The sequence below is a fragment of the Podarcis bocagei genome, assembly GCF_964188305.1.
Source record: "Podarcis bocagei genome assembly, chromosome: 5".
Taxonomy (NCBI): Eukaryota; Metazoa; Chordata; class Lepidosauria; order Squamata; family Lacertidae; genus Podarcis; species Podarcis bocagei.
The window spans coordinates 60872997-60893822 of NC_138129.1; the positions used below are offsets into that span (position 1 = coordinate 60872997).

General features: G+C 42.0%; 1 protein-coding gene across 1 annotated transcript in view; it reads right to left on the reverse strand.

The window, feature by feature from the left end:
- Positions 1 to 20826, reverse strand: part of PLPP3 (phospholipid phosphatase 3) — a 77545-nt gene that overhangs the window by 4196 nt on the left and 52523 nt on the right. Inside the window, exons 3-5 of the mRNA XM_081196896.1 lie at positions 14007 to 14290; positions 12911 to 12968; positions 4321 to 4497 (exon numbers count right to left, since the gene is read on the reverse strand). Of these exons, the coding sequence (XP_081053022.1) occupies positions 4321 to 4497; positions 12911 to 12968; positions 14007 to 14290 (519 nt within the window). The remainder of the gene's footprint in view (positions 1 to 4320; positions 4498 to 12910; positions 12969 to 14006; positions 14291 to 20826) is intronic.

A 20826-nucleotide genomic window follows, 5' to 3' on the forward strand; every position in this document is an offset into this window, starting at 1 on the left:
GTTTGCATTCAGGCTTTCAATTGTCTTCCTATGTTCCCAGATCAGTTAGTTTGACATCTAAATATTAGCATTGAAGCAAACAGTTATTTCTCTGAGGAAACAGAACTCCACTCAGGAAAAAAATAGGTGGTTGGCTGCAACAAAAGAAAAATAAATAGTAGTACCAACCTCTTTCCCTGGCTTATTTAAATTTCATGTTCTCTTTGAAGGCAACACTAGGGTTCCTGAACCAAAACTACAGTTCCTTTTTCTGATTGCCAGCATATTAAGTCTCCTGATTCAAATGAAGCTATATTAGGGATGGATAGGCATTCTAGACTTTCTTTTGGTTCTGGAGAAAAAGGTTTCTTACCCATTATAACACTAGCCCTTCATAACGAGAGGAAAAGGAGATGTGAACTCCTGACAGCAAATGTTGTCTCTGACTGTCCTACTCAAATCAATGAGATTTAAATTAGTCAAGACCACTTCTGACTACTTGCTTTTGTTGGACGGTGTGCAGTACTTGTGGTTCATGCTTGTATTCTATCACTACTTCAAGAAACTTGTGGTGGAGAATTGTAAGCGTCCCTTTGATTTTTGGGGGGGGAATAGGTATACTTGGTGTTCTCTGTGTGTCTTCTAGAATTTGGAAGTATTTAAATCCTCATTTAATTTGAACACAACTGCTAAATGTCTGTGCCCATTCATCCATTTCTGTAGTATGGCAGAAGCAAGAGTTGGAAGGCGATTTTGACGCCATGCCTCTCATGTACCCACTTCCTAAGACTGGATTCAATCACGACGATATCCACATTCTATACCGAGAGCTCCATGACAAATCAATTTGTGGCAGGAGTGAGTAGCGGTTGCATGGTGGAAGTGGCAGATGGGGGATTAGGTTCAATCTGGCCTGTATTTTCTAACTGGATAAGTTATGGATGGAGTGTCATCTTGGCTTTCTTAGCCTTTGCTCTGCAGTTCATGGCGTGTGTGGCTTTAAATCAGATACTTGGGTAGTGGCGTTAATTCCCATTTAAACTGTATTTCACTTTTAGCAAGGTTTGAGGTTATAAAAACACTTTGAGAAATCATGAAACATGATCTCCTAAGGTTAGAACAGTGTGTTAAACCTTCCTAATGCTTCAGCTGCTTAACACAAAAAAGGAGAGGGGTAAATGCACAGAGTGTTTTTGCTTGGATTTATGCCACTTCCTGTGGAAGGTGCTCTCCACCCATAAAGAAAACTCAGCAGCAGACAACAGGGAATGTGCTACATGATGCTGTAAGCTGGCAGCTCACCATTTCAACTGATCAATGCCCTTCTTAAATTCATTATATTAGAAAAGACTTTGCTTGGACCCAGAACATTTTAGCAAACAGCTTAACATGAGATTAGGTGAATAGGAGAAGGAAATGGCCCCTAAGATTTGCATCTTCCTACAATTTGCCACAACACAATTATAGCCACCACAAAAGTGGTTCATAAAAGACATTTTGATTTCAGCCATTCTGATTGCATCTGAATTCCAAACAAAACAAGATCTTGTATGGTCTTGGATAAAACAAGTAATGCAACACCCTTAGAGGCTAGCCTCAGCTACTGGCACCTATTGCCAAGAATCAGAATTAAACTGCAAGAACTCCGGGTCAAAGGATAGGACATAAATTTTAAATAAATTCATAAAAGTATATAAAGCACAGTGAAAAAGGCGAGGCTAGGGCTTTTCTAAATCTAAGTCTCATAAGCAACACTCAACTTGCTTATGAACATTTAGGTGGAACATTTCTGGTGGAACGCTCTGTCACAAGAGACTAGGTCTCTGCAGGACTTGACATCTTTCCGCAGGGCCTGCAAGACAGAGCTGTTCCACCAGGCCTTTGGCCAGGGCACAGCCTGACTCCCTCCTTTGGTAATCTTCACAGAACTCTAGCCCAATTAATTTTATAATGAAATGATTTTAGAATGTTGTATTATTTTATTGTTGTTGGCCGCCCTGAGCCCGGCTTCGGCTGGGGAGGGCGCGATATAAATAATAATAATAATAATAATAATAATAATAATAATAATTATTATTATTATTATTATTAGGCCATTCCTTAGGAGCTGGAAATTATGGGAAGACGTAGGGAAGTAGTAGTTCCCCCTCTCTTAGTTTCCTTTTCTACAGCCATGTCTGTTTCCCCACCCCCCATGGCTGCACAAGGGCCAGACTAAAAGTGACCAATACCCTCGGCACATCCTGATGAAGGACTGAAGCATACAAAAGGGCATCAGCCACGGAGGGAGAGGGTTAAAAAGGAAGTGATGTACATGTGTGTGGTGTTTCTCAGGCAGCTGCTTCCTCCGTGGCCTTTATCTCGTCACAGGAAAGTCAGCCTATAGCGGCCGAACTCTCACCCCTCCTCTGGCCCAGTAAAACATGCCATCTGTTTACAGGTCAGGAAAATGGGGTCAGATTTGTAACTTGTCATTGGACAGGAAATGGTGAAAAGTGTCCTGCTCATGCCTCGAGACCCTTATTGTCTGTCAGAAGCGTTTTTGCTGCAATGCATTGAGTTCATCTGCATCCTACTGCACCCTAGCATTGCATTCTTCTTCTTCTCTCTGTCCTCTTCCACACTTTGGCAAAGTTTTTAGAGCAACTAACAGGAGAGCTTAGTCAAAGCCTTCCATTTAGCTATCTTCCAAATTGAAGCCCCTGAGCTGAAAAACTGTTTTGTTGTGCAAAAAGGTTGCCCAAAGTATTTTCTGAATATATCCAAGAGCTACTTCCAGGGTGATCTTTTGTTTGTTTAACCCGCGACAGAAATAAATAAGAATAAAAATGCCACGGAAGCTCTGAAGAATCTTGTTGCTCGGTCTCTGTCACTTGTGGGGGCTCTGTCACTTCTGCTACTAAGTAAAATGTAAGCAGGAGATGTTCACCCACTGAAATTACAATTGAGGTTCAGTGTTTATGTGGGAGATGCAGGACTGGGGAAGGAACGCTTTCTGGAAAACAAACTGATGGGCTGGGGGCATGGAGGGCACTTATGCATTCTCTCTCCCCCCCCCCCCAGATTCTCTGGCAGTTTTATTATTATTTTTCTTCCCAGCTAGATTGTGAAATTGCAAGTGAGGAGGGCAGGGCATTTGTAGGGGAGAACTGGTGGTTTTGGGAAGGAGTAAGCACCTGCCTGGCAAATCTCCCATATAAGAAGAAGAAGAAGAGTTTGGATTTGATATCCCGCTTTATCACTACCCGAAGGAGTCTCAAAGTGGCTAACATTCTCCTTTCCCTTCCTCCCCCACAACATACACTCCGTGAGGTGAGTGAGGCTGAGAGACTTCAGAGAAGTGTGACTAGCCCAAGGTCACCCAGCAGCTGCATGTGGAGGAGCAGAGACGCGAACCCGGTTCCCCAGATTACAAGTCTATCGCTCTTAACCACTACACCACACTGGCTCTCATATAAGTGCAATTCCTGTTATTGCATAGTCAAACTGCATCTTATGTGGGAACTCAGTGCTTGAAAATCCCCAGGTTTATTTACTTCACAAAATGCAGCTGGCTCTGATTCAGAGCACTGCATGGTGCTGATTGTGGAGTTGTGACCCTTTATCTCTATGCTGTGAAGCTCTGATAGCTTTCTCCTGAAGGTTGCGATGCCTCAAAAAGAGATGTTGATCTGGGCATGTTTTCTGGAACTAAAAACATTTCTGCTTAGCTTTTCAATCTGTACTTGGGTACTGAGAGACTACATTCCTCACAGAATTCAAACAGTGGTTTGGTTAGCAATGGAATCAGTGGAGAAGAAAGAAAATACATATATATTCAGCTGCCTTTTGAGATGTTTCGAAACTCGGGATGGGTGGGGGGCTGCTGTAATGGTTTACACATTCCCCTGTGTGAACCACCCTGCTAATGTGCCCAGTCTAGTATGCATTCAAGGAGAACTCTTTTCCGTGCACTAAACATCACCAATCTAATCCTTAGAGGGAAATTATTTCACATGAACTTCACATGTTACATGTGAAAGGTTACTGTTTGCTGTGCGTTTATCTTTTAGGTTTCTAACACTGCATTGCACATTTGTTTTCCTTATTTAAGTCTCCATCCCTTTCTCCCTTCTTTGTTTAAGTCTATCCTTCCCTGGTTTTACCAACTCCTGCACAATGCCAGCAACACTCTCCCCAGTGAGGTCCACCTAGCAGTGATACTACCTTTCTGGTGCCAGGGTAAAGCTTTTCTCTGCTCTTAGGATGGGCTTTAACACTCAAACAGTGCATCACTGTCTTATGGATAAGATGCATGTGGTTGTTTAGTGGAACAATTCTATGGTATGACATGTCACTTACTATGCAGTAAGCCACCAGGGCCCCTTGTACGAAACCAGCCAAGACGTCTGTTGGATGATGTTTGTGGTCAGACACACGAGAAAGCCCTGTGTAAAAGGCCATCATAATCAGTGTGAACTGCAACAGGGGACGCAGCAGACGGGCTCCTCTCCAAGTGAACCTGGCTTGCAGGTACAGCTACAAAGGAAAAAAAAAGGAAGAAGAAAGACATTAGGATGCTGTCTTCGCAAGAGTTGGCACCAGATCCAGTGGGACAGAATTGGTGCCAGGTTTACAATACGGCAAACAGAAAACCTATCTTCAGGGCAGAGCAAAATAGCAGCCAAAAAAAGAAGTGTTGGGTGGCAGGGAGGATCTCTGCTGTCACTACCAACACTGCGAAACAGGTGTCAGCAGTAAGCAAAAGGTGGTAGATGAATTTCAACCCCCACCTTGTCGACCAAATTTGGGCCCCAAGTTCAAACCTTCAGCTCAGTCTTCGTAACTTCTTTTGTCTGTCATGCCATCCAACTTTACTGAGCGACCCACAGTCCTATGATTACAATTACTGGGGAATGGTGTGCTTTCTTTATCAATTTTTAACACACTATTTATAATTGTTTAAACCTTTCTTATGTCTTTCCTTGGTCATTTTTTCTACCTGATAAGAAAGGTTTATACAGTTATAAATAGTGTGTTAAAAATTGATAAAGAAAGCACACCATTCTCAGATGGAAAGTCCCCCCCCCTTTATAATTTTGGCTTCCCCACTTCTGAACATTTTCCAGATCTGGAACCCCCTTTTTGAGATGAGGTAACTGGAACACTGCTGAATATTATTGCAAGTGGAGTTGCAGCATTAAGATTCAGACCATCTTATGTTTTTTTCCTAATTTGCTTTTAAATCCTAGCAGTGTTTGTGACCACTTTGTGACTTGAACTTTTAAAATGCCTTGGACCTAAAATACAGTGTTCGAAATGATACTTTTGCTTCAGCAAGGGAAAACGAACAAACAAATCAACAGCCAACCAAGGACTTGACCTGAAATGAAGTAGCTGAAATGATGTCAAACGGATATTGTCTCCTGCCTCACCCCTCCCCACTTATCCTGGTCTGGTTTCCTCTTGAAAGTTGTGGGCACAACCTATTCCTCCAGTTCCTGTGGGAACCTTGGGAAGCCAAAAAGAGAGAGGAAGAGGCAGCAGGAAAGGCAGAAACGTTTGCCCACAAATCAAAGGAGCTGGAGGCTAAGCCAATCTGAAATGCAGGGCGAGGGGAGTCTGAAAAATGGCCAAGTCCTCCCATTATGGCTGCCTTCCCATAGCACAAGGCAGGGAGATGAACGTGACAAGGTCACAGCAATGTCTGCTTGTATAATTGATGCAGTAAAAGTTTACAGTTGGAGGAAAAGCGAAGCACTGTAGTCTGATCACTGCTTACAAATCAAGACATGAATTAGGATGGGCTCATTCTTAAGCCAATAAACCATGGTTTCTCAGTCCAATATTTTTATGTCTGGACTGGGACATTTTTATGTAGTTGCTTTGTTGAACTTGCCATTGGTACAATGCACAAGCACTGGTACAAGCCAATCAGTATATTTTCAGAAGAAAACAGTGCATGCCAGTAGTCTGAGAGAAGAAAGGTCAGGTCTAAACTTAAGAGAGCTCTTGCAAGCGAGAACTGCAAGCAAGGCAGAATTTTACCAGATACAGCTGTCTCTACCATGGCATTGCAGTTCTGAAAGAGGCTGTACCTATTGGAATTCTCCCTTGTCACAGAATCATAGAATTGTTTTATCTAAGCCTGACTGCATAAGAGCCCATTCAGTCATTAAACAGTTTAGAATCATCCTTCAACATAATATCAATTATTTCTCTTTCGACGAAACTTTAAATCACCATATTTGCTGAACAAAATTTAGTTGCAGCATGTGGAAGGTTAACTAGCCCAATCTTGTGTTCTTTTTCACAAAACCCACCCTCCTGTGCTGTCATCTTCTGCCCTCTTTACATCCGAAAGGTTTTCATTATAAAGTGAAACCAAGCTAAAGAAAACAAACACTTAATGTAAAAAAACAAAAAACAAAAATGAACAACCCAACTGAACTGAAGTTGTTTTTACAGCAGACAAAAAGCGAATTACAAGTGGTTTTTACTCAAGTCTCTATATACTGCTAACTCAGTCGTGGGAGGTTTACGGAGGCGCCAGTGTGTTGTTTATATAGTAACATGAAATGAACAACTGCCACTTGCAGACCAATAAGCTGCAGTGGGAAAAGTGGCGGCCAATAGCACAGAGGAGATAAGTGTGACAAAACCAAAGAGGGAGGGAAGACAGCAGTGACCTCGTGGCCATATGTAGCCAGGGTTGCTGGAAAACCTCTCGCATATAAGAAATCTGGCAGTGGCAACATCACCACAGAGCAGACTGCTCTCAGGGCAACGTGCAGCAGTTCTGTGGCCAGGGGACTTCCAGTGATGTTAGTGGGAATGTCTGTGGTTAGTCAGGGATCCCAAGCAAATAAAAATGAGGGGCTCTAGTTCCCTTAACAAGTGAGGAGGAGAAAAATATTAATAGTTGCTTACGTTTTTTTTACTTTTCAGATGGTTTGGATATAATAATAATAATAATAATAATAATAATAATAATAATAATAATAATAATATCACATACAACATATATTTATTGTAAGAAGGGCTTTCATTCCATTTTCAGACAGTGGCTCAAAGCAGCTAAATCTACCATTTTCAACGTTTATATCATGTGTGAATGAATACATGTGTCATCAGTGCTGTTTTTCTAGAAAGAGGTGCCGGAACTCACCATGAACTCACCCTTGTTCTCTTATAATGGCAATGGTGCCCACCTGAGAGGTGCCGGAACTGAGTTCCAGTGAGTTCCAGCTGGGGGGGAAAGCTCAGCGTGTCATGAAGTTTACACAAGTAAACTCATGCTACCAGTACCAGCTGTGTGAAGGCATCTTTGTTACTTCATAGTACTGCTCTGGGGAGATTTTGTGTTGTTTGAAAACACTTTGGAAAGATGGAGAGGCTACTGGACAATCTGTTTAGGGTGGGAGAAGATGTGGTTAACCACACATACTCCCCTCATAAGCCCTTGACAGGTAAGCTCTGTTTGACACAACTGTAACCGTGACCCATATTCAAACTCTAAAGTGTTAGGCTCTAAAGCTGTCAGGGTTGCCTAACCTACGTCAAAAATTGCTGTGGGGAGGAGTAAGAACACACTATAGAGTACACTGCTGATTGAGAAATGCTTACATTAATGATTAACAGTTATGAAGTACTGTAGGAAATTTTCAAATGAATAAGTACCTGCATCTGGCCTCATTTGAGCAGATGGGTTAGAGACACACAAAAGAGAGTAAAGGGGGGAAATCATTCCCTTTTGTTGAGTCTGGGGCTTTGAAATCAGTCACTGATATTTATCTAATGACTAACAGATTGGCCATGATCCCACTGAAATAGAGTCAGAAGTTTGCTATTTGGCGTTCTTGCAGACATGAACTCCACTGTTCATCTGGCTGTTAGAGTAAGTATAGCACAGCCCCGGGAACTAAAACAAGTAGCATTTAAGGTGGCCACCTCAGGAGTTTATTTCCTAACCCCGCATGGCACAATGACATAAATGTCAGTGAAGTTATATAAGACATTAATCCAGCAGCTGTTTTCAAATTTGGCTGGCACAATGCAACACCCTGTGGGCAACATTACCTGGCTTACTCTAACAACCCCTGGAGTCGGGACACATTTATTTAGAAAGCTAAATACTACCTAGATCAGGCTTCCTCAACCTCGGCCCTCCAGACATTTTTGGCCTACAACTCCCATGATCCCTAGCTAGCAAGACCAGTGGTCAGGGATGATGGGAATTGTAGTCTCAAAACATCTGGAGGGCCAAAGTTGAGGAAGCCTGACCTAGATGGTAGCTGGTGTTCTTCCACATAAAGAGGAGAGAGTAAATGTGTGGGTATTGTTGGACTGGCCTTAGTAGTGTCTGAACTGGGCAGAGAGAGCAGCAGCAGGAAACTAATGCAATTGCTTAATGGAATGTCATTAAGTCAAGAATGAGCTTTGGCCCAGCACATCTGAACACTCCTGTGAAGAAGCTTCCCTATGTCATTGTGGGTTTTCCTTTGGAATTCAGGATTCATCTGAATCCAATGCACACTCCTAGTACACAATGCAGATTCCTGTTGCAAATCAACTAAAACCATAACACACACCTTTTCTTACCTCCTGCATTGAGCAACAAGAGACCAACCCACGGCTCTCCAAATAATATACGAGACTTAAAATAGATGCACAATGCATATGCTTCAAATGTTACAGTTTTAACTGGAACAAAACATGAGTCTATAATAGACTCATTCAAAAAACAAACAAACCCCCAAATGTATCAAGCAGTATGAAGAGCACAATGCTGAACTTGTAGGATCCAAAAAAATGCAACCCTGACAAATTTAATGAAGATCCACTCCCTACAGGACTGGAGTGCAAGAGGGAGAACCCTACAGGCAAAACTGGATCAACCGTGACAGCTTCTTCTACCTGAAGTCAAACGAGAGTAGAGGAAAATTAGCACCTTGTGGGAGAGTTTGACATTAGTCAGCACTTCGAGGTGGTTTTCATTTTGTTTTTTGTACGAAAGCAGCAGAGCAGGTTTTTATGATACGGTGTGCCAGGCCCACAAAGCCTGTAAAATTGCTTCTCTGCAGGTTCAGAATCAGCAATTGCCTGGGTGGGGGCAGTAGCGTACAGCGGTAGGGGCAGAGAAAGAGTCCAATTTTAAGTAAGTTGAAACTCACACAGCCAGCCTCCAGTTTTGCAGAAATTACATGCTTGTCTGTACATGCCATTTTCTTTAATGAATCCAAAACTAATAGTGACTCATCTAAGTCAAAGGTGACTTCTCTGAATGTTTGGGGAGCTCCCTGCCACATTCTAGTCTCTTACTTTCTGCAGCAACCATTTCCAAGAATCAAATTTGAACATTTATGAGCCAAACTAGCTGGGCACATTTCACGAACACCTTTCCCCCTATTGCCTGCATCCCTCCTTTTGTTTGACTCTTATTTGGTGGAAGGAGAATGAAAGGTGTTTAAATGATTGCAGAAACCCCCAAATGTACTCAGGACTGCCATGCTCTCCCCTGACAAGTGCCTCTTCCCAGTACAGCCAAAAATAAAAAGAGCCTCTTCGAAGTACATTTTGGGCATATGTGGTGCCCATCCTATCTCCTCAGGTCAAAATACACTCAGAAAAAAGGGGGGAGGAGAACTCTTCACAATCCCAATGGCTCTTGTATCAGTCATCCTCTAATTGAGCAGTGAAGCTGCCATTTAGCCAGTGAGAATTGGCTATGTGATGATATTACCAGTGAAGCAAATTCAGAGTGAGGACATTTAAAAATAAAAATAAAAATCTGTGTTAGATTTGTTTGTCCTGAATGACATCACCAACTAGCTAATTCTCACTGAATACATCGGGGGAGGGGGGGGAATGGTGCCAAGTAAGCAATTGAGTAGCACTGTGAATATAAGCAAAGAAGCATAGCACAAAAGATGCTATGTCCCCTCACCTCAACACGCTCAGGTGCTAAATGCATATAAAGACAGCGCCAAGTGTAATATCTCTGAGGAGAGCATTCCACAATTGGGGAGCAACCACAAAAAAGACTTGTTCTTGTCTAGCCACTATTTGCAGCTCCCTTGGAGTAGGGGCATGAAGAAGGGACTCAAGATGATGATGGCAGGGTCCAGATAGGTTTGTGTGGGGAGATGTGGTCCATAAGGTATTCGGGTCATGAGGTGCATAAGGCTTTATAGGTCTAAGCCAGCACTCTGAATTGAGTCCAGAAACTAACTGGCACTGAATGAAGGCGGGTCAGGATTGGTGTTATATGATCAAACATCCTACTCCCCATCAACAATTTGGCTGGTGAAATCTACACTGGCTGCAGTTCTGAACTGTCTTCAAAGGCAGCCCCATGTATAAGGCATTGCAGTAATCTAAACTAGAGCTTACCAGAGCACCTTCTAAGTTAGATTGCTGTTGACCTGCAACTGTCATTATCTCGGACTACTGGCCATGTTGTTTGGGATTGCTGGAAGTTGTAGTCCAACAAGATTTGCAGGGCCACGGGATAGGCTCCCCTGCTGCAGGACATTCAGCTCAGTCCAATACATTAATATAATTCTACCATTTTGTGAATTCTCCATGAATTGCTGTGGTTACTATACCAAAGTGCCATATAATCACTATTTTGTTTTCACCTCAGACCAAACAGTACAGAGGGTCTTCATACTGTTTTAAAATCAGTGAACATAAATGGCCTCTAAAGAGGTCCTGGAGAGTTTGGCGGGGTGTAGACATACAGCGTGGGAAATGGTGGAACCATTTCATGGCAAATGGAAGTGGTGATAGGTAAAACAAACCATTTATTCTGAAGTCCTCGAGACCAGCTCCATTGCTATAACCAAAGGACACACACTCACTCACTACTGCTATGATTATTCTTATTTTTTTTTTAAGAAGGAGGAAGGTGGGGGGACGACAAAAAATGAGCTTTAGCCTTTAGCATGTTGCAAATCCACCCGCCTCCAGTTCACTGGCAATGTTATTTTACCATCGCTGAGAGGAAATGGTGTAAATGTTTACGGAATAACTTTGAAACATTTAAAGAAAAGTGAGAGAAAAATATGGGGAAATAAATTCATGCAGACTCCCAAACAGTCTGAAAGGCATGGTAATTAAATTATGGAGGCTGCTTCCATCATAAAGAGTAAAAGGGAAAGGGGAGGGGAAACAGCAGCGAGCTGTGTGTTAATTTATCTTTTGGGGCAGCAAAGAGAAGGAATTGTGTTGCAGAAAGCCTACACATATATATCTACTTATGTTTAATGTTTTTATAAGTTCAGGTCTAGGTTCTCCTCCCCCACCTGCCCCCAAATTTCATATCTAAGGTTACAGGAGATTCAGGGCCCACAGATCTTTTGAAATAGTCTCAGAAGAAGAAAAAGCTTTCCCTTAATTACATTTACCACAAATCACTCCCTAAATCTCTCTCCCTTTTCCTTCCAAAGAGCTTAGGGTAGTTCCACCCATAATTGACCTGTGCCGTGCTCTTTTCACAAGCTCTATCAAGCATGCTTCCAGCAGCTACAGTCAGGAAATACTCTGGCATAACAAGCTGAGGAAAGGAAGGGCAGAGCCATTTTTCATTGACAAAGAAAAACAAGACCAGCCCCATAGTTTTGGATGAAACTATGTGGGCTAGTAAGTCCACCTGCCCTGCTTCCTGAAGAGCTACTCAGAAAGCAGATTACTTTTTTTAAAAAAACCCCTAATGAAACAGATAATTATGATTTTGAATCAATGTAGGTAAATGACAAATAAAGCAGCCTAACATTATCTCAATTATGTTGCTTGGAAAAATGAAATACACGCAGGCTTACATTCCTTGAGCTTTGCTTGCTCTTGCTTTTTCTAGTGAAACTGAGATCGAAACAAGTAATGCAGATGTGGTTCTTTTTTGGCAGGATAAACATTGCAAAGGAACAAGAAACTGCTGGTCTATCTAGCTCATTATTGCTTACACTGCCTAGGAGTCTTTTCCAACTGTACCTAGAGAGGCTGGGGAATTCAATTTGGTCCCCTATGCTTGCAAGGCAGATGCTCTTCCAACCTCTCAACTATGACTATTCACGCCAACTTCTTGAAACCACAGCATCCAAATGCCTCTGCAGCACACCTGTTTTATAGGTCATAATCCCATTCCATAGGTCATAATTCCCAACTCGAAGATGAGGAACAAATCAGGCAGATGTCTGATGTTACTCTCTGATGCACATTCAGTACACATCGCTACCTTCATAAACAGGGCCGTCTTACCCATTGGGTGCTCGGGGTGTGGGGCACCCAGGCACCGGGCTCTCAGGGGCACCAGGTTGAGAGTCCAGGGCCCGAGAGTTGAGTCCGGGGAAGAGCCCACCCGTTGGTCGGAGCCCCACGGTGGGCTCTTCTGCTGTGGGAGGCTCTGTGCCATGAGTCCGGGGGCGACTGAGCCAGCAAGACGCTGAGGTGGCCAGCCAGCTCCACTCTCCTGTGCACCTGGGACTGGGCCACCTGGGGGGGGGGCACCAGGCAGATCTTTGCACCCCAGCACTGCATATGCTTAAGACAGCCCTGTTCATAAACCATGGTTTATGGTAATGTTGGGCAGTAGTATTCGGCCCAGCGATTTTCACATTTTGGGGAAAGGGGTTTAAAGAGAAAACAGAAAAGAAAAATAATTTTTTAAATCCTCTCAGTCACCTTTCATTAAGGTAAGCCAAACGGCCAGATGTACAAAAAAGCTATTAGAATTGCCCCCCCATATGTGTGTGTGTGTGTGTGATTCAAATTTGATTTATTTGGTCCGGGGGGGGGGCGGGCTGTCACCTGAACACTACCACCCAATGTAATGTCAAAAAACAAAGCTAGGCTGAAAACTTTGGCCCAGCATAAGCATTTACTCATTTCTCACACTGCCTTAAGAAACATTGATAAAACATGATTTCTTAAAGACACATGACCTCCTACTTACCACCAAATAAAGCATGGTATAGAGGGAGAAGGAAGCATGTCCAGAAAAGAATGATTTCCTGCAAAACAAAAGAAGCAAAGTAGCACACCTGTTTTGTTACTGGAGCAAATGGCCAAATGCCTTGGTTTTCTGTACAACACCTTTGCACAGTCATCAATAAAATCAAGTTTAACTCTCAACCCCTAAAATACCAAAACAGGAACAGCAATTTAAAATTACTTAAGGATATGAAATTAAACAGTCCACACTGCCTGTCTATATTTACTTATTTTTATGTCTCTAAGATGTCTCCTCCTCCCTACACATATACACTCATATAGATGGCAATTTTAAATAAAATTCTGGCATGCAGCCATGCGGCCCAGGGCACTTACGTAGCAGGTTTTACCATCTCCTAGTGCATAATCAGTTGGTCTCGCCTATCTTCTTGAGGCAGTTTGGAACAGCAAGTTTTTTAAAAAAGTTATAATTTCATCTGTCTTTCTTGATATGAAAAGCTTTCTGAAATTCCTTTACTTTTTTTTGTTTTGTTATGAGTGACAAAACTATAGGTGCTTATCTTTATAAGTGGACTCAGATATTTGCAAGCCTGTGTAGCCAGATCTATTTGCTACAAGGCTACATAGCTTATCTGAGTTAAGTTACACCTTCCTCAAAAAATGCTTCCTTTGTAAGCAGCAGTGATTTTTATAAAGTTAAGTGTATCAAATTCTTTTAGTTGTCCCCCACCACCACTCAGCAGCTTTTTATAATCTTTCTCACCTTTTCATTCTTAAGTTCTTCCCTTGGACAATTATCCATTGTTTGTTTAAGGAAATATACTTGCAAATCTACCATTGAAACAGGACTTACAGTGATGTTATTACACCCAGTGCAAGAGAATAAAAATTGGACAAATGACTTGCAAACTCGCATGGAGGTATCAAGACTAAAGGAGAGCTATTAGGTCTTTAAATTTACGGTTGAGAAAGTCAACCCGCATGCTCATTCATTCAGGTTCCTCTGCCATTTTTCAAGGTGATTATGTAGGCAAACAAGGTTATCATTTTTATTCAACACACTATTCCCGTTGGAAAGAGAGAGAGGAAGTTCTCACCTGGCTTCCTGAACTTTGCTTTCGTCATCGTTAAAGCACTGGTACTCTTGGATATAACCCTGAGAGCAGTTGATTAGTGTAAAATTCGGCCGGCAAACCGCAATAAAATTGGGCCTCAAACGTCCAACAGACACTTTGGCGATGTCTGTGAAAGACTGGCTGATGGCACATCCAAAGGCAAAGCACCCTACTTGCTTGTACAGAGCTGCCACATAGGGGTTCTGGATGAAGGATCGAGATGTTTCCTTTAAACAATGGATCCGATAAAACTCTCCTATTATGATCTGTAAGGGAAAGATACGTATATGTTTAAGTAAGATAAGAAATTATGCATCCTTCATGAGCAGGCCACATGTCAATACAATTTTATCGGAACAGAGCGTACCGGTGTAGCTTTTTTAGATATCCCATTTCTCCCCTCAGAAACAATCCCACTTCACTGTATGATTAATCTGGGGGAGACAGAGCATCATGGTGCCTCTCTTTCTCCACCCACTGTTGAAATGGGCGAAACATATACACTTGCGTTCCATTGCGTCAGCTTGCTGAAGTTCATGGACTTGCTTTGTTATGCTGGGCCAAGTTTCTGTGATTCCCTCCTCTTCCCCCCGGTAATTATTTAGGGTCTTTATTTGAGAAAAACAGTCAAATGGCACCTAGTAACTCCCCTGTGAATGCAGCCAAAATGACAAGGAAGGTACTTATTAGTATAGAGACAGACAACATTCCCCAAACAATTTACACGTCCCAAAGTTATTACTAGAGACTATCTTATAAGTACAACTTGGAATGCAATAATAAATCAGAAGGCTTTGGGGGAATCTCTTACAACTGCAAAGGCTGCAAAACGAGAGCAATCATAGTAACTGTTATTCCATGCCTTAGCTTACAGGCAATGATGACAAGCCCAGTGATATCATTAGAAAGAACTTGTCTAGCTGCTTTCATTGGACGATCATATCTACTTCTAAACACCAAAGGAACAGAATCAAATCTAAGTGATGTGGGTGCTTTTGGCATCTTTATATATATGAGTCATTGGGCAATTGCACCTCAGACAAAGCTGGAAATAAGCTGCAGGTGTAGCCAAAAATAGCAGGTAATTCCACAAGCACAACAGTTCCTAAGCTGAGCTTTTCCAAGTCTGTCACCTGAACGGAGAGCTCTAAAAATTCTGCTCTAGTAATTGCAGCAAAACCTTAAGCGATGCAAGACACCTGGGCCAATTCACGTGTTTTTGAAAAGGAAGTCACTATAATGGCACTTCCCCATCTCTCTATTTAAACAGAGCTAGTTCACATGTCACATTAAACCATAGTTAAAATAAACTATGGTTTAATGCAAATGAGCATACAATGCTAAGGTGCGCTGTTGAAATCACAGACGCTTTGCTTCTTCTCCAATCCTGCTGGGAAGCAAGCTATGGTCTAGCTTGTGTCATCTGATCCCAGGCTCGTAGTTTCTCTCCAGATAAACCATAAGCAGAGACCAAGGTTTTCCTCTTTGACTGACTTTCATGGCTTCTTTGGGGTAAACACATCATGAGGGGTAGGGAGAGGCATTCCTGGTGCCATCATGTGACAGCAACAGGCCCAATTTGTTGTATTAGCCTGAGAGCTGGCACAGCAAGAAAACATTTTTTTGAGGTGGGGTGGTGGTTCTTTGCTCCTGGTCAGCACAGGATAGGGCTGTGGTGCAGTGGTGACCATGATGCTCCATTAAACCCTGTCACTGGTGACCATGGGTTTAGATTTCACTCTTAGCCCCGTATGATCTTTGAAACATTAGTCTCAGCTATATACTGGCAAAGTATGTGTTGTATATGCATTATAACATGGTGACACCAGATAGCACTGTGGAGTTGTGTTTTCGCCAACCGATTTCTCATACAAAGTTTACGACGTGTTTAACTGAAACACTTCTTTGATGTGTCTAGATCCGGCCACTGTCCAATAATATTTTGTTAATTTATATTGCACTTTTCAGAGCCATCTCTGGACGGATGGAAGAATAGGCTCCTTCTCAACTCTTAGGTGAGGTAGGTCGGAATTGCATATACATTCCTGGGAGAGCATAGGTTGCTCTCCAATACATCAGTGTTCCTCAACTTGTTAAGCATGGGATTCTGGTAGATGGAGCAAACAGTTTTGTGGATCACACAGATAGCAAGCTTATTTCTGTTGTGACTCCACTGGGATCATTCAAAGGGGGAAAAGGAGGATCACAAGTGGCTGACTACTACAGGACCAGTTATCCCAGGTTGTATGCAGGGCACTAGTCAGTGAGCAAGGAAGAAACTGGGTTGCTTTACCTTTTTCTAGGTTGCTGAGGGTGGGAATAAGTACACATTTTCTGCTTCAGCTATTACATTTTAGATGTCACCCTAAATTGTCTAAATGTACACCTTTTGCATGTGATCAACATAGGTACAATTGGCCGGATTCCAGGATTAGCTGTAGCTCCTTGCTTGACTGCATGCTCCCATAAAGTGCAAAATGGTTCTCGTTATAATTTTTTTAAATTGTGGGAAACACAGTTCATACCTGCACACACTTTTCTGTTGCTCTTCCTACAATGCACCATGTTTCTGGGAGCACGACCCAAGAACCCTTGAACCATACACTGTAAGTATTTCCTGTGCCACATCTAGAGGGAATGTTCTAGACTTGACACTAATGCTATCAATCATCATTATGAACTTGGCTTCCTGGCTTCTTATAATCTCAAGCTTTTAAAGGCAGTTTAATGAAAATCAGGCTGTGAAATCAATTCCAAATGTCACACCTCCAGGAAAGAGGCAAAAAGCTTAACTTGTTCTTTGTCACGTTACCCAAGTAGATTTTTTGAGCTCTGGTTTTACATTTTTAGGATTTTATTAATTACTTCACTGTTTTTATACCTCTGTAATAAAATAGGTTCCTTTCCTCCCTCTCCCTCTACATGTTTTTTTTATTCTGGCCAATAGAAGAATATACACATTCAATGGCCAGAAAAATGCCTTCATGCAAATCAATCTCTGAAACAGCCAATAATATTACTCTCAACATGGAAACATTGCCAATTACAGACACACACACACACACACACACAAATTCTTTCTAATTTACTTTTCTCCCCTTCACCACAAAGTCTTTGTGTACCAACTATCACTAAAATGAATCTATAAAGCTATTTAGCTTAATATACTAATTAAGCAAAACAAGGAAATAACTATTAAGAGCAACAAAGCCTGCTTCACTAGATATGGAAACACAAATTTTTATATTGTAATGCTTCTGGGGGATTGTGTATTGTTGTTTTTTCAAGATTGTTGCCCAGCCACAAATGGCATGCAGGCAACATGCTAATATAAGGATGCTTAGAAGGTTCAGAAAGAATTGCTTTTCACATGTCACACCACCAAACAGCTTCCTTGCTGGTTTATCCACAAAAGAGAGAAGGAAATGGCTAGCTCTCTTATAGATGTTTCATAGAAGGGGGATGTCTGTTTTGTTGATAATAAGATTTACAAGAGTTATTAACAATGTGCCACAAGCTGTAAGTGTAGTATTCTGGGTATTCTTCTTAGAACCTCATGGTGGCGAGGAAAAGGAAGACCCTAGAGGGTAGCAAGCAATCCAGTTTACAGAACAACAAAAAAATGCAAAGTTTAAAGGCTGCAGGCATAAGAGGTACTGAGGAGACGAACTACAGGAAACTGGGTTTCCTGGTTTGGGAAGGTTTGTATTGTAAGGTGCAAAACCTGAAACTGAATGAATATTCAGAAATGGAGGTAGAATGAGACAGTTGGGTGGGATGGGAAAGAAGAGAATGGGACATGGATTCCCTGAAATTACAAGCATTCATAGCTACTTCATGGAAGAGTGTCTAGAAAAAGTGTGGGCTTGCTAGTTTAGTTTCTTTTGTTTAGTCGGCAGAAAAACGGCACATACTGAAGAGCTGCGTTGTCACATTCCCCTCCCCCCACCGGAAATTAATATTGCGGTCCCTGGGGCTTTACCCAGGCTGTCTAGGTTTAGAAGCTAACCTGTTCCAGAATCCCAAGCAAGCCCTGGAGAACACAAGTGCTGCACAGCTGATGGCTTATCTCGACTGTTGGACCATCTTCAAATGCAGGCGATCGGCCAGGGTCTACATTTGCATGTGGGGCGAATAAAGGCATCTGAATCTCAGCATCTCCTCCTCTGGCAGAGCGCAATTAATTTGCCAGATGGCCTCTAATGGTTATTTACAGCCCGGGCCTCTCTCCGACAACCGTAGCATCAGTTTCTTTTCCCTATTGCTCATTTACTGGAGGATGAGTCTCTAACAAATCCCCTGTGGCTTTTGTGGACACTTGGGAATGCATTTCCACCACATATGCACGAGCAAAAGTGGCCTGTAGGAGCACTACATTCAAAAAGTACAAATATGTATAAGGGAGATGCACATGTGTTCAGCTGCTTCAGAGGAGATTCTATGCTTCCCAGCTGTCCTGGGATGGGGATGCAAATGATCAATGTAAAAACAAAAAACAACCACTGGAAATCTGCATTTTACAGTGGTTGAGCCTTTCGCTCCATACAAACGTGGGTCAGCATAAGAAACTGAATTAAGGAAAGAACGTAACAATAAGTGCTCCACCATTTTATTCCGAACACATGGAGCCTCTTAAACCATAGGTGCCTGTCCTGAGATAGACATGGGAATATTTTGACCAGGGCCAACAAAGTCTAGGGATTAATATTTTCTCTCGCTGCTGGTGGTCCTGGTAATTGCACAGATGTAGCAGACTGTAAATTGGAGACTTCAGCCCCCCACCAGCACAACAGTGTGTAGCCATGACCCGTCCTGCTTTAGCTGAAATCAGGGCCGGACCTTTAATGAGAAGCTGAAGTAGGATAAACTTGTTCTTTTGGCAACGCTGTCCCTGATTTAAAAAAAGGGGGGGAGAAAGCTCAAGCAACTAATTCAGCACAGATGTGCAAAAGCTGAAACTTCATCCTGAATAAACAAGTCTTAAAGATATTAAGCTCCTCTTCTGACTTGTGTCTCCAGCAAGTAGTATGCATGTGGTGTGAACTGCTGGAAACGCTTAAAGGGGAGCAAACCTGGTAAGGGACAAAGTGCAAAATGGCCCAGTATTTGGAAAGCATGGCTGCAAATCTGTTTTCATCAAATCCTTGAAAGGTCTCTGTGCAATTAGTTTCTATTATTCAGTCACCCTTGCAATCTCTCCTGACCACCGCCAACCATGCTTCATTTTCAAGTTACTGTGAAACTCCCCCCCCCCAACATCTAATAGGATGGGGAGATTTAAATAAATTAAACACACTTCTCTCTGTTTTGTTTGCACTGGTTTTGACTCTACTAAGTGCAACTGGTTCTATTTTTGCTTTAAACAAACTTTAAAGATGCTATGCAAGTGCATGCAAAGAGAGACATGAGGAAGTAGGCTAACTTTCACTTTAACTAGGTCACTGGTTCAAATTTAAGGTGGACTGGTAGTGCCTTTTCCTCTGCTAAGGTGAAATTCACCTCTTTAGAGAACAGAAAAGGCTCTGCATAATTGAGGAGATACATGTTTACGTAGAAACAAGTCCTGCTATGTATAACAGGATACATTCCCATGTAAACATGCATAGGATTTGTGTTCTTAAGTAGCAGAAGGTCACGTGTCTCCTTTGTACAAGATGAGCTTTTCTTACAGGAGACAAAGTCGGGTATAGATGCCAATAGGGGACCAGGCATTGCTTATTTACTGAAACGTGCAGAGAGAAGGGCCATCAGTCACAAATGTGAGACTTTACTAGATGGCCAGTAAGTAGAAGTTTGCATAGAAGTTTGCAGCCATGACTTGTGGATAACATGAGGTCCTGAAAGGTCAAACCAAGCCACATTTTCTAAAGTAAAAGAAATACAATGTGGGGTAAGATTTGGGAATATTTAGGGGAGGTCTGGAAAGCACAATCCCCTAAGGCAATTAGTATCTCAAGGGTCTTGTGCATTCATATCCTCCCATGTACTGATGGAGACAAAGGTCACAGCCTCTGGTATTTACTTAACAAGAACTTTGTGGGCCTTGCAAGCCCCATAAAACATGACCTAGACCTTTTGCTCTAGATGAGGGAGTCTATTGATGACACTATATAAAATAAAGGGTTAGCAGTGTGAAAATGATTGTCTTGCTTATTGCCCCCCAATGCCCTTATGCCAGCTATGGAGTGTTTGGAAAGCAAATACATCAAATTTAAAGGGGATAATTAGTACTCAGTGAATTTAGGGTGAATTCCAGTGGTGCTACAATAATCCTGGCATCTAAGTAATGCCTTCTGGGTGGTGGTGGGAAATATATGTACTGTATGTGCAGAATGAGAGTTAAAATCTCACCACTGGTCACCACTTGGTGGAAAACTGTTTTCCTAGATGGTATGGTATATATGGATTTAAACAGCTTTATAAACTGAAAATTGTTGGTGTTATGGAATAGAACAGGAATGAGGATGTTGTGCCCCTCCAGATGTTGCTGGACTACAACTCCCATCATCCCTGACCAATCCTGATTAGTGCTGATGGAAGTTGGAGTCCAAAAAACATATTGGGGGGGACAGAAGTTCCCCACTTCTGATAGAGAGAAAGTGAACGTTTACTTCATGCGTGGTGTTTTCTTGTTGTTTCTAGGTCTGCATGTATGCCTGCATGATGTAGCAGCAATTTTACATGTATATTTATTGATATAATACTAAAAATACGACAAATTTTCCCTATCTTCTCCCATCATAAATAAAAAAATAAAAATTCTAAATCCATTTCTTTGCATGCTTGATAAGATTGGCAATCC